Source organism: Sus scrofa, chromosome 4 (assembly GCF_054392235.1).
Source record: "Sus scrofa isolate SSC_HxYL_T2T_F1_AM1 chromosome 4, Sscrofa_HxYL_maternal_Yorkshire_Landrace_v2.0, whole genome shotgun sequence".
Taxonomy (NCBI): domain Eukaryota; kingdom Metazoa; phylum Chordata; class Mammalia; order Artiodactyla; family Suidae; genus Sus; species Sus scrofa.
The window spans coordinates 99,034,528-99,048,748 of NC_139386.1; the positions used below are offsets into that span (position 1 = coordinate 99,034,528).

The 14,221-nt window shown below is 37.6% G+C and overlaps 1 protein-coding gene and 1 pseudogene across 17 annotated transcripts in view; both read left to right on the forward strand.

The window, feature by feature from the left end:
* Positions 1 to 14,221, forward strand: part of ASH1L (ASH1 like histone lysine methyltransferase) — a 189,247-nt gene that overhangs the window by 140,914 nt on the left and 34,112 nt on the right. For all 17 annotated transcript variants that reach the window (XM_085022729.1, XM_013997002.3, XM_085022730.1 and 14 more), the window contains 5 exons: positions 167 to 240; positions 1,734 to 1,779; positions 1,899 to 2,007; positions 9,520 to 9,726; positions 9,849 to 9,995. In XM_085022729.1, the coding sequence (XP_084878855.1) occupies positions 167 to 240; positions 1,734 to 1,779; positions 1,899 to 2,007; positions 9,520 to 9,726; positions 9,849 to 9,995 (583 nt within the window). The remainder of the gene's footprint in view (positions 1 to 166; positions 241 to 1,733; positions 1,780 to 1,898; positions 2,008 to 9,519; positions 9,727 to 9,848; positions 9,996 to 14,221) is intronic.
* On the forward strand, positions 7,019 to 7,929 carry LOC146404059 (cyclin-C pseudogene; annotated as a pseudogene).

Genomic DNA, 14,221 nt, shown 5'->3' on the forward strand with positions numbered 1-14,221 from the left:
CATATTCCACAGGGGTGGCCAAAAAAAAAAAAACATTGGTAATGGAAAATCCATAAAATTAAAAATTAAAATTTTTTTTAGTCAGTACATATTAAATCTTGTGGCTGCTTGACCCTTTGTATGAATAGATATTGAAATTGATAGCATTTTTGTTTGTTTGTTTCAGGAAAATATTTAAGGCAAAAGAGAATTGATTTCCAGCTTCCCTATGACATCCTTTGGCAGTGGAAACATAATCAGGTACCAGCCTATCTTACCATGTTTCATTCTTAAGTGGTAAATGGGAGAGAAGGAGGTACATGTCTTTTTCTCTCCTTCCTTGTTACGCTCTCAGGAAGTATAGAAAAGTGTCCCTATGAAGGTTAGAGACTAAGAAAAATGAATTCACATCCATATTTAATGTGACCTATTTGCCTTTACTCATACTTCAAAATAGGAGTAAGTTCCTGTTTCCTTAGGCAACCGTCTGTTATTATTCTGGACTTTTATTTTGGTAGCCAAGATTCTGTTCTGTAAGAATCCTGTTTGATGCAGGTCTCAAGAGAATTTAGATGTACTGCCAGCAGCACTAAGAAATTTCAGGCTTTATTTTTGTTGGCTCCTTCCCATCAGTTTGGAATTTATTTTCCATATACAAAAGAGATTCTTCTACCAAAGGAAATAGGGAAAATGTGTAACACTCTTGTGCTTTTAAAAGATCTTTAAATATATTGAGAACTAAAAATAAGAAGGTGCAGTTTTTCTCTCTTGCTTACCTAATTGAAGTTTCCCCCAGTAATTTTTATATTAAGTTATAGCCCCAGATTCCATATTGAAAACAACCATTGGGAAATTAAAGTAGTCACACAAATGAGGTAAATCGGCTCCTGAGGTTTGCCAAAATTCCATCAAAGTTTAATTTTGGAAAGCGAAAGAAAAGGACATTCCCCTTGGCATTCTTTTCTCTAGTGGCCTCTCTCGAATTCTGAAAGGATCAATCAGTATGTTAGATATTTGTCTCAAGGAATTCATAACAATGAAGGAGATGTGCTTTGACTATACCCACTGAAAAATGATGATAGGATTATTCTTATAGATTAATACTACTCTCTAGCCTAGACCAAGTTGCCTTTTTTTTTTTTTTGTACTGTCTTTTACTGACCACCTAATACTTGTTTTTCTTAATGCATTCTTGATTGCAGTGTGAGAGCTCCATTATCCTGCCTTCCATCTCCCCTGTATTCACCAAATTAATTGTCTTAATTGAAATGTGAAATGTGTTTTCCTTCAACACTCAGCCTGAAATGGCCAGGGTACTCAACTTTTTAATTTCGTATACCTACCCAGACCATCTAAACAAGCCCTGTGCAAGTTTTCTTTTCATAGAGACAAATAAAATTTTAATTTATCCAAATGAATAGCTTTGATCCGCAGTGTGATTTTCATTTAAGTCTGTCCAATAACATGCTGAAAAAAACATTTAATTTGAAATTCATTTTCTTTAAACTACTTAATATTTCTCCTGTTGCGTGTAATTCTCTTTTACCCTGATCTAGTAAGTTACCTTTTATTTCAGGGTAAAAGGTGATCACTCCAAGAGTTACCCTCAAATGTATCCAACCTAGAAAGTCTTGTAAATTGTTTCCATATGAGCAGAGTACATGGATAATTTCCTCTATTTTTAGTGATCGATACTGTTGTCTGGCATTTGAAGATGAATGCTACATCAAAGATTTTTCCGTTTTTTCTTCTAGCTATACAAAAAACCAGATGTACCACTATATAAAAAAATCCGTTCAAGTGAGTAACTTGGGTGCTATTTTTTCTGCCTCCATACCATCAATATTCTTAGTCTAGCACTTAAAAAATTATCCTGTATATGTATGTTCACTAACTGTTCTTTACTGTCTTCTCTCAAGATGTCTACGTTGATGTCAAACCCCTTTCTGGTTATGAGGCTACCACTTGTAACTGTAAGAAGCCAGATGATGATACCAGAAAGGGTTGCGTGGATGACTGCCTCAATAGGTACTGTACTAAACGGATTCTGTAAGCACAGGCCTTAAGATCTATAAGACATTTCATTTAGAGAGAAACCTTTGATTTTACCTCAAGAAGTTGCAGAGAGATATTTAAAACCTAATCGATGGGATGTCTTTGTTTGGGTTGCTATAACAAAATATCATTGACTTAAAAAAACAGAAATTTGGAGTCCCTGTTTTGGCACATCCCTGCTAATATCCATGAGGATGCAGATTCAATTCCTGGCCTCATTCTGTGGGTCAAGGATCTGGCATTGCCTGTGAGCTCTGGTATAGGTTGAAGATAGCTTGGATCCTGCATGGCTGTGGCTGTGGCGTAGGCCAGAAGCTGTAGCTCCAATTCAACCCCTAGCCTAGGAACTTCCATATGCTGCAGTGTGGCACTAAAAAGAAAAAAAAAAAAAAAACCAGAAATTTATTAATCATAGTTCTGGAGGCTGGGGACTAGGGCTTTAACTATGAATTTAGAGGGACCACATTCAGCCCATAACATGGGCAAATAGAGTAACAGAAAAACAATGTAATTTAAAGTCTTATGTACTCAGATTTAAATCTTCTCACTCCATATGAGACCTGAGGAAATTTATTTAACCCCTATAACAAAAATAATACCTTCTTGGAGTTCCCGTTATGCCTCCATGGTAATGAACCTGACTAGTATCCATGAGGACAGGGGTTCAATCCCTGGCCCCACTCAGTAAGTTAAGGATCTGGCTTTGCCATGAGCTGTGGTGTAAGTTGCAGAGGAGGCTCGGATCTAGCATTGCTGTGTCTGGCGTAGGCCAACAGCTACAGCTCCGATTCGACTCCAGCCTAGGAATTTCCATATGCTGCAGGTATGGCCCTTGAAAAGCAAAAAAAAAAAAACACCTAGATATCACTGTATGTTAGCCATAATGAGGGAGTAAAAGTAGGATGATGATAGTGAGGAAGAAGGCCATGATATATTTGGGGGGAAACTTAAGTTGATAAACCATTAACATATAGCAGATAAACATATGAAGATTGAGTCAGGGATGATAATAAGAGATGGTAACGCTATTGTCAGAGATAGAAAGTTGGAATCTAACTGGTTTGGAGATAAAATGTATGGTTTTTATTTGGGACCACTGAGTTTTAAATGACATTGAGATTTCAAAACGGGAGTAGAGATATCAGTGTTTCTGCTTTGATATGCCAGTTGGGAAATTCTACCTTCCCTACATCACTGTAAATTCCTATCTTGTCATTGTGCATACATATGATTGTACATAGTAGTAATAGCTAGATTACTAGTTAGTGTTTTGTGCACTGATTTTTCTCACTCACAAATATTTCATATGAGCACTTTTATGTTATCATTATGATCCACAAGCTCATCCTTTTTAGGGTGATATGTCACAGTTTGCCATTCTGTTATTCATTGATCAAGTTATTTTTAATGTTTTGCTACTAACAGGTGGGCATTACTATGAAACTCTTTGTGTAGATTCCTTTTTTTTTTTTTTTTGTCTTTTGTCTTTTGTCTTTTTGCTGTTGTTGTTGTTGTTGCTGCTATTTCTTGGGCCGCTCCCGCGGCATATGGAGGTTCCCAGGCTAGGGGTCTAATCGGAGCTGTAGCCACCGGCCTACGCCAGAGCCACAGCAACGCGGGATCCGAGCCGCGTCTGCAACCTACACCACAGCTCACGGCAACACCGGATCATTAACCCACTGAGCAAGGGCAGGGACCGAACCTGCAACCTCATGGTTCCTAGTCGGATTCGTTAACCACTGCGCCACGACGGGAACTCCTAGATTCCATTTTTTAATGCTTTAAAGTGTAGTCTCGGGTGTTCCCGTCATGGCTCAGCAGAAACAAATCTGACTGGTAACCATGAGGATGAGGGTTTGACCCCTGGCCTCTGTTAGTGGGTTAAGGATCTGGCGTGGCTGTGGCATGGGCCAGTGGCTATAGCTCCGATTAGACTCCTGACCTGGAAACTTACATATGGTGTGGGTGTGGCCCTAAAAAGACACACACACACACACAAGTGCATTCTCAAAAGAAGAAATATCTGTGCAAACTGTGGAAATATATATAATTCTTACTATGTACTATAGCTCTCATAAAAGATTAAGTTAAGTTTTGGTATCACCACCAATATATAAATATATTTATTTCCCCATAATTCCACATCCTTTAGGTGTTAACATCTAAATTTATTTCTAGTGCATTAGTATGTCATTGGTTTGATATGAGAGAATATCATTTGTCCTTATAGTTCTTGATTAAAGGTATATTTCTTTAGATTCTAACATTACTGTGCTTTTTTGTATTTTTATTATCTACAAAATTTCTGTAATATAGCTGCTGCTTTATTGCTTCTTTTCTCTCTTTCTCACAGTAGTTCAAGGAGATTGGTGATAGTTTTACTTCTTAGAGATGAAGGAATCTAGAATCTGACTAGTATCCATGAGGATGCATGTTCGATCCCTGACCTCACTCAGTGGGTTAAGGATCTAGCATTGCTGTGAGCTGTAGTGTAGGTCAGATCTAGCGTTGTTGTTTTAGGCCAGCGACTATAGCTCCAATTTGACCCTTAGCCTGAGAACTACCATATGCTGCTGGTGCAGCCCTAAAAAGACAAAAAAAAATTGTTCCACATTATATAAAACTAGTTTCAGAGAAAGAATTTAAACCCACATGTTTGTTTCAAAAGTCATGTTCTTTCCACTATGCCACACTGCTATATTGTATGTTAGTCTTAATTTCTTAAAAATTGAAATTTGAATATTTACCTTTACATAATTTCATTGGTTGTCTTAGATCATTTAGTATGGGTATTACAGTTATTCTTCTCATTATATCGCTATTGGTCAAAAACAACAATAAAACTTAGCCCTAAATAAGACAAACAAACCCTCAGATGCAATGCCAACAACTTTGTCATGAGAATGTAATCATTATATTGTCATGCGTGTGATAAATGCATAAGACAAATAATGTGTGTTATTCACTGGATGCTTCCTTATATATTTAAAAGTAATTCACATAAAGATTAGGATTAGGGAGTTCAGCGGTAACAAACCCAACTAGGATCCATGACAATATGGGTTCCATCCCTGGCCTTGTTCAGTGAGTCAGGGATCCGGCATTGCTGTGGTGTAGGTCACAGACATGGCTCGGATCCTGTATTCCTGTGGCTGTGCTGTAGGCCCGCAGCTACAGCGCCAATTCACCCCCTAGCCTGGGAACTTCCATATACCATAGAGGGGGAAAAAAAATGAAGATTCAGGAGTTCCCATCCTGGTGCAGTGGTTAACGAATCCGACTAGTATCCATGAGGTTACAGGTTCGATCCCTGCCCTTGCTCAGTGGGTTAAGGATCCGGTGTTGCTGTGAGCTGTGGTGTAGGTCGCAGATGCGGCTTGGATCCCACGTTGCTGTGGCTCTGGTGTAGGCCGGTGGCTACAGCTCCAATTAGACCCCTAGCCTGGGAACCTCCATATGCCGAGGGAGCGGCCCGAGAAATGGCAAAAAGACAAAAAAAAAAAGAAGATTCAGTTATATGAAGCTACTTAAAACATAAGATGGCTTTGTCTTTACTGTCTTCAATTCTGTAAATATTTAAGGGGGTGGGGGAGTTAAAGGATCCACAGGATTTGTTTTCACATCTATATAAGATTCATATGTAGAAATTTATTCGCAAGTAGCCGAAGGAAAACTTGATTTAGGACTATTTTTAAACAGTTAATAGGGTTTTACAGTTACTTCAGATAAATACCTTAAATACTTGTTCTCACTTCCGAACAGTTTCTAGGAATCATAAACATTTTTATAAATTCTGCAAATCATCCTTGGTGGGTTCTTGTTTCTGTACATCATCCATGTCAAACCCAGTACTGCTCCAGAATATTCCTCTTTCTTTAGAGCAAAGTCTTATAATTCATTTGAAGCTACTTTTTAAACCTATACCCATTTGCTCACAGTATTCAAAGAGCCCACTCCCTCAGCTCTCCACAGGGGCAGGCATGGTGTATAACAAAACTGTATACTTAGGTTAAGATATATGTATGTTTCCTGGTGAGACTTATAATACTACTAGCAGATTATTCTCAGAGTTCATAGGCCCTAAACTAAACCTCAGGGTTTCTGTCTCCCTTTTAGATTATATCCATGCTCCTTTGTTGAGTACAGTTAGCTTCCACTTGCCCACCAGTGAGACTCTCTAGGAGCCTTCACTTTTGCTCTAGAAGAACCGTAGGTCCTTAAATTCTTGGTCTCCAGAAGTCAGGGCAGTCCTCTCCCTTACATCCAAGGCTTACTCTTTCCTGTCTTGGCATGATTCATAGTGGGTACATTCATTTAAGTGAAAACCCTTTTCCAGGGAATAGTCTGACAGGGAATGATCTGACCTCCATAGCTAGTTAAGTTAGTCATATTAGTACCTTCTCAGTAAGTGTTTAATCTTAAATCTCACAATGTGAGGGAAAGAATAATCAGATGATCTGTATTTAGAGGGGGAAAAAATCTAGTTTTTCAAGGCCATTATATGACTGTAGATAATGGCAATTTAAATTGTTCATCAGAGAGTTTATATCTTAGTTTGTTGCATCTACTTTCAGATTTTGTTAAGTTTATAGTTTTCCAGACAATGGACAGAAACATGTTTTATTTTTTATACAATTAAAGAGTTTATCTTGGTTATTTATCAAAACCAGTAGAATATATTTCAATACCTTTAACTATAGAAACCACGAATTTTAAGCAACTTTTGAATGATTATTCTCTGGCTGAAACTTTTTGAAATTGAAGTCTCTTTCATCTCAGCATTCTGTTAGATTTATGTTTTAGTTATTTTATCCACCTTGAGTTTATTGTATGTGCTATGAGTATGATGGATATATAGGTGAGATATTATGGATGAGGGTTGCAATTAAAGCTATGAAAATGAGTGAGCCTTCTGAAGGAAAGAGGAGCAAGGAATGTGCCATGGAAAATAGGAAAAGGGGATTGCTGTTTAAAAAAAAAAAAAAAAGACAGAAATTGTTATTGGAAAGGTAGAAAATACATTATAAAACACCAAAGATCGAGGAGCACAGTTACCAGATGGGCTGGGGCTATGGTCCCTCTGTGGGCTGCTCTGCTGGCCGGTGCTAAAGGGCAAGCTGTATTCTATGGCCGGGAACTTTTGGCAGAGCTCCCGTTATTTGCAGTGGGTTTCGGAAAAACAAGATCTGTTGAAGGAACGCCGAAAGGACTTAAGGTTTCTTTCAGAAGAAGAGTATTGGAAATTACAGGTATTTTTTACAAATGTTATCCAAGCATTAGGTCACCATCTTAAATTAAGTCAAGTTATTGCCACTGCTATGGTCTATTTCAAGAGATTCTATGCCAGGTATTCTCTGAAAAGTATAGATCCTGTATTTATGGTTACTACATGTGTGGTTTTGGCATCCAAAGTAGAGGAATTTGGAGTAGTCTCAAATACAGTATTGATTTCTGCTACTACTTCTATATTAAAAACTAGATTTTCATATGCCGTCAAGTGAATTTCCTTATAGGTTGGACCATATATTAGAATGTGAATTCTGTCTTTTGGAATTAATGGATTGTTGCTTGATAGTGTATCATCCTTGTAGACTTTTGCTCCAGTATGTGCAGGAGTCAAGAAGACATGTTGCTTCCCCATGAATGGAGGATAGTAAATGATACATACAGAACGGATCTTTGCCTACTGGATCCTCCTTTCATGTTAGCTTTAGCCTGTCTGCATGTAGCTGTGTTGTACAGCAGAAAGATGCTAGACAGTGGTTTCCTGAGCTTTCTGTGGTTATGGAAAAGATTTTGGAAATAATCAGGGTTATTTTAAAACTATATGTTTGCTAGTCAGATTCATCTCCACAGAGCCTCGACGGAAACTCCCATGATTTTATTTTTGAAAAATAAGTTTTTCCTTTCCTAACTTGATTCTAATACCTAATTGATTAAAATCTATTGTTTATGAAGGTTTGGAAAGATTCTAAGGGGACCTACAGACATATATGGACATTTGAAAATTAATAGCTTTAAATTAGTATAATTTTTCATAATTTGGGTAATAGAAATTGTAGCTTTTTATTAAGCCAGGAAGCATGGAGCGTACTTTGTTAAGAATTCTCTTTGGTCATTAAAAAAGGAAATAAAAAATCAAATATATGGGGTTTTTTTTTTTCCCCCTCCTTAAGTTAAACTTTAAAACTATATTTAAGGAATCAAATCTTACAAAATCCTAGGAAGGTTTTGGTAATGATGCTGATAATCTCAGGGAAATTAAGTAAGTGTCTATTGATTTTAAAGTGTATTTTATTCAGTAGTTATGGTATCTTACCATGGAGGATACTAGCCCAGCCTAGCAGAAAAGTATGCAATATGTATAGCATACTTTGACATTTTAAAAGTTATAATTAATTCCCATAACCACTTTGAAATGCTACATTTTTAAAAACCATATGTAAAGTTATTTGTATTTAATTCAGTTAATCAGGCATTTTGAAAGCTGATTGGATAAGATATCCTAATATGGTTGAAATTTGGTTAACATTTTAATGTTATTTTTATTCTACTGTGAAAGTTTTTTATATGACGTAAACACCCTAGTTTATTTTCTTATCTTAGTGTGGACTTACCAGTTTACTATAGGTATCCTGAGCCAGGAACACAATCAGGTTTCATTCACTAGAGATTATATGTTCAGCTAATCACACATTCTGGAAATGTTATTTCCAGTGTGGAAATGTCATTTATGCCAATGAAATATAAAATTCCTATAAAACATCAACAATGTGAATTACTGAACTATGCACTTAAAAATGGTTGTGATGGGAGTTCCCGTCATGGCGCAGTGGTTAATGAATCCGACTAGGAACCATGAGGTTGCCTTGCTCAGTGGGTTAAGGATCCGGCATTGCCATGAGCTGTGGTGTAGGTTGCAGACACGGCTCGGATCCCACATTGCTGTGACTCTGGCGTAGGCCGGCAGCTGCAGCTCCAATTCCACTCCTAGCCTGGGAACCTCCATATGCTGCAGGAGCGGCCCCAGAAAAGGCAAAAAGACAAAAAAAAAAAATGGTTATGATGGTAAATGTTATGATAGCAAATTTAAGGGGAATTTTTCCACAGTAAAAAATCTGTAAATAGCCATGACCTACTTCAAAACAATAGTGAAATATAGTCATCAAATTATTAATTTCTCTATGGGTAACAGTTTATGTGTTCTTAGCACAGAGCTAAATATGATAGTATGTGCTCAGCATACTGAGTAGACAGTTAACTTACTAATTTATGTGGTTGAAGCTTGACTTGGAAAGTTTCAGTATTTTTATTAATGTTAATCCTTGAACTTAGTCGTTATTACCTTACCAACTTTCTTAACCAATCTAACCTTATTAAAATGACAATTTTATGCATTCATTTTTAAAATTCCTATAAAATAAAAAGTGGGTTCATGAAGATATATAATGTTAATTGACATATAATTACTCCATTTCTTTCTAGAATGATCTTTGCTGAGTGTTCTCCCAACACTTGCCCCTGTGGTGAGCAGTGCTGTAACCAGAGGATACAGAGGCATGAGTGGGTGCAGTGTCTAGAACGATTTCGAGCCGAGGAAAAAGGTTGGGGAATCAGAACCAAAGAACCCCTAAAAGCTGGGCAGTTCATCATTGAATACCTAGGGGAGGTTGTCAGCGAACAGGAGTTCAGGTACAGTGGTAAATGATATTCGAGTAAAATGGTAAAGGTAACAGATTAGAATGGAAAATGGAATATTTGAAATTCACTTTTAACTTAGTCATTAATTGGCTTTAAATCACTTCTCTCTTTAGGAACAGGATGATTGAGCAGTATCATAATCATAGTGACCACTACTGTCTGAACCTGGATAGTGGCATGGTGATTGACAGTTACCGCATGGGAAATGAGGCTCGATTCATCAACCACAGCTGTGACCCAAATTGTGAAATGCAGAAATGGTAAGAAAGCAGGGGAAGGTGAAACCAAGAATCAGCAGAACTGAGGCATTGAGGGCATCCAGAGATTGATCTTTCCACAGTTTTAGTTGGCTTACACAAAGCAGCTCAGGCAAGTCCGTTATGCTAGATCATCTAGGCAGAGTAAGTTCATGCTGTTTCTTCACACTTCATCCTAATACTCACTTCTAGAGAAGTACAATGTTTTATATATGTATATACATGTGTTTGTGTGTGTGTGATAATACCTGATATTTATTGACTGCTTACCAAGCATTATATTGTTCTTCTCATAACCATGCATTTAACACATTTATCACATGCTCACTGGATTTGTCACAGTGAGAAATAAAAATAAGTGAAATAGATTAGAATCTAACTGAGAATTAAAAAAAAAAACACATCTAAAAAATAATTCAGGAGTTCCCATCGTGGCTCAGTGATAACCTTACAATGGAACCTGACTAGTGACCATGAGGGTACAGATTCAGTCCCTGGCCTTGCTCAGAGAGTTAAGGATCTGGCGTTGCTGTGAGCTGCAGTGTCGGTCGCAGACACAACTCGGATATGGCGTTGGGGTGGCTGTGGTGTCGGCCAGCAGCTACAGTTCCAATTCGACCCCTAGCCTGGGAATTTCCATATGCCACAGGTGCAGCCCTAAAACAACCAAAATATAATAATAATTCAAAAAAATACAGAATAGGAGAGGATTCTGAGAAGATGCTAGAGTAGGAAGCACCAGGAATCTATCTCCTTAGATACTTGGACTAGCAGAATCTGTCTGATAAAAGGATTTTGGAACTCTGGAGTCTGTTGAAGTCTTACAACATCCAGGGGAAGGCTTAGATGGTTCATTATGGCTCATTTTAGTCAGTTTGAGCTTATAGCACAGTAGCAGCTACTCATCCCTGCCCTAAGGCACATGGCAGACAGCTGTGTTAAGTGTTATAGGAATAGCTTATATACAACTTGCAGAAGCTAGAAAGGGTAAAAAGGACCCTGTTCTCCAAATAACCTATTCTCTGATTGATACTTCTGTTCACAGAAGGTACAGGCAGAGAGGAAGACAGCCATTGTATCTCAGCCATTGTTGTACCTCAGTCACTCGCTAAAGTGACTTCCAGTTAGATTGTAAGGTGCCCTCCTTTCTCTGCCTTCATTTTTTTTTTTTTTTTTTTTTGCTTTTTGCCTTTGGGGACACACATTAAAGATTAAAACATTCAAAAGTAACACATATATGGGGGAAAATAGAAAGTGATAGTGCATATCCAAGGAAAGGATCAGAAAAGATGTAAGACGTTAAGTTTATACCTCAGACTGATCCTTGGCACAGAGACAGCCTACAACAATCAAAAGATCAATAACAAAAAACCAGCAAACCCTGAAGAAGGAGGAGAATCTAATTGCAGGAGTTACCACATTGTAAGTTTCAAATGTCCAGTCTTCAACAAAAAAATCACATGAAAAACAAAACACAAAGTATGGCCCATTCAAAAGAAAAAAAATAATTCACTAGAATCTCCCTCAAATAGACTTAATGGCAGCTATACTGGAGAAAGACTTTTAAACGACTGCCCTAACCGTGCTTAAAGAACTAAAAGAAAATGTGGAGAAAGTCATGGAAATGATGTTTGAACAAAATAGAAATGCCAATAAAGAGAAAGCCTGAAAAGAAACAAAAGGAAATTTTGGAGCTGAAAAGTATAGTAATTAAAGTGAAAAATTCACTAGATCAATGTGAAGGCAGGTTTGAGCCTCACATTCTTTTGAGCCAGATGAAAGAATCAGTGAACTTGAAGATAAGACAATGTAATTTATCAAGTCAGAGGAACAGGAGAAAGATTGAAGAGTGAACCCTAAGGGACCTCTGGGACACTGTCAAGCAGGTCAGCCATATAGATGCACTGTAGATGGCCCAGCAGGAGAAGAAAGAAAGAGACAGAGAGACTCTTTGAAGAAATAATGGTTGAAAATTTTCCACATTTCATGAAAGACATGAAATCCCGGAAACTTACCAAACTCCACATAAGATGAATTCAGACACAACTACCAAGATAAGTTATAATCAGACTTTCAAAAGATAAGAGCAGATCTTGGAAGCAGCAAGACAAGTGAATCATCACATACAATAGCTCCTCAGTAAGAAAGTTTGCACATTCCTCATCAGAAACTTTGAAGGCAAAAGAATTATGTAGCATTGCGAAAAGAAAATGTCAGCCAAGATTCCCATATGTGGCAAAAATGTCCTTCAAAAGTAAGAAAGAAATCAAAATACTCCCAAATAAACAAAAGCTGAGAGCATTCTTGTGTACTAGACCTACCCTGTACTTCCTGAGGGGAAGTACTAGACCTTTCCCTCAGGGATCTCTTGCAAGGTGAAGTGAAAGGACACTAAACAGTACTTCTTAGCCATATGGAAAAATAAATATCCTCAATAAAAGTAAATACATTGGCAATTATAAAATCTAGAATTATTGTTACTGTGGTTTGCAACTGCACTTTTTTGTTTTCCATGTAACCGTCCGTTTAAAAGAATTATTAGTTTATAGTTTTGTGCACACAATTTACAAAGATGCAGTTTTGTGACATCAGGAGTAGAGAGGAGTACTAAAAGGAGTAGAGAGGAGTTCCCGTCGTGGCGCAGTGGTTAACGAATCCGACTGGGAACCATGAGGTTGCGGGTTCGGTCCCTGCCCTTGCTCAGTGGGTTAACGATCCGGCATTGCCGTGAGCTGTGGTGTAGGTTGCAGACGCGGCTCGGATCCCGCGTTGCTGTGCCTCTGGCGTAGGCCGGTGGCTACAGCTCTGATTCAACCCCTAGCCTGGGAACCTCCATATGCCGTGGGAGCGGCCCAAGAAATAGCAACAACAACAACAAAAGACAAAAGACAAAAAAAATAAAAAATTTAAAAAATGAAAGGAGTAGAGAGAGCTGTAAAGGAGCAGAGTTTTTCTATGTTATTGAAATTAAGCTGTTATAAATAAAATTACAGTGTTATAACTTTAGAATGTTTAGTGTAATCCTTACAATAACCACAAAAGCAGTAGCTACAGACATATACAAAAGGAAATTAAGGAATTTAAACATTTCACTACAAAAAATTAACTCAATTAGAAACAAGAATGTAGGGCAGTGAGCAACAAAAAGTTATAGGGCATGTAGAAAACAAACTCCACAATGACAAAAATAATTCCCTCATCATCAGCAGTTAATTTGTAGGTAAACAAATTAAACTCTAAGAGAATGGGATTGAACATCATTTATGGTTTAAAAAAAATCTCAACAAAATGAATGAAGAAATGTACTTCAACTTAACAAAGGCCAGAGTTGAAAAGCCCACAAGTGAAAAATTGAACGTTTTTCCTCTCAGATCAAGAACAAAACAAGGATGCCCACTCCTACCACCTCTATTCAGTATAATACTGGAAGTCCTATTCAGAGTAGTTAGGCAAGAAAAAATAAAAGGCATCTAAATCAGAAAGGAAGAAGCAAAACTGTATTTGCGGATGACATAGTATATATAGAAAACCCTAAAAATGCCACCAAAAAATTTTGTAACTGATAAATTTAGCAGTTTCAGGAGACAAAGTTAAAATACAAAAATCAATTGCAATTCTATTCACGAATAACTAGCAGAAAGAAAAAAAATATCATATGCAATAGCATCAAAAAGAATAAAATACCTAAAAATAAATTTAACCAAGGAGGGGAAAGACCTATATACTGAAAACTGTAAGATCCTGATGAGAGAACTTAAAGAAGGCACAAATGAAAAGATACTCTGTACTCATGGATTTGAAGAGTTCATACTGTTTAAATGTCCCTACTACCCAAAGCATCCTACAAATTCAGTGCAGTAAATCTCCAGTGACATTTTTCACAGAAATAAAGCAAATAATCCTAAAATTTATGTGGAACCACAAAAGACTTCAAATAGTCAAAGCAATCTTGAGAAAAGAACAAAGCTGAATGTAACATGCTTCCTGATTTCAAACTATGTACAGAACTATGGTAATTAAAACTGGTTGGTATTGACAGAAAAACAGACAAAGGAGTTCCCGTTGTGGCGCAGTGGTTAACGAATCCGACTAGGAACCATGAGGTTGCGGGTTCGGTCCCTGCCCTTGCTCAGTGGGTTAACGATCCGGCGTTGCCGTGAGCTGTGGTGTAGGTTGCAGACGCGGCTCGGATCCCGCGTTGCTGAGGCTCTGGCGTAGGCCGGCGGCTA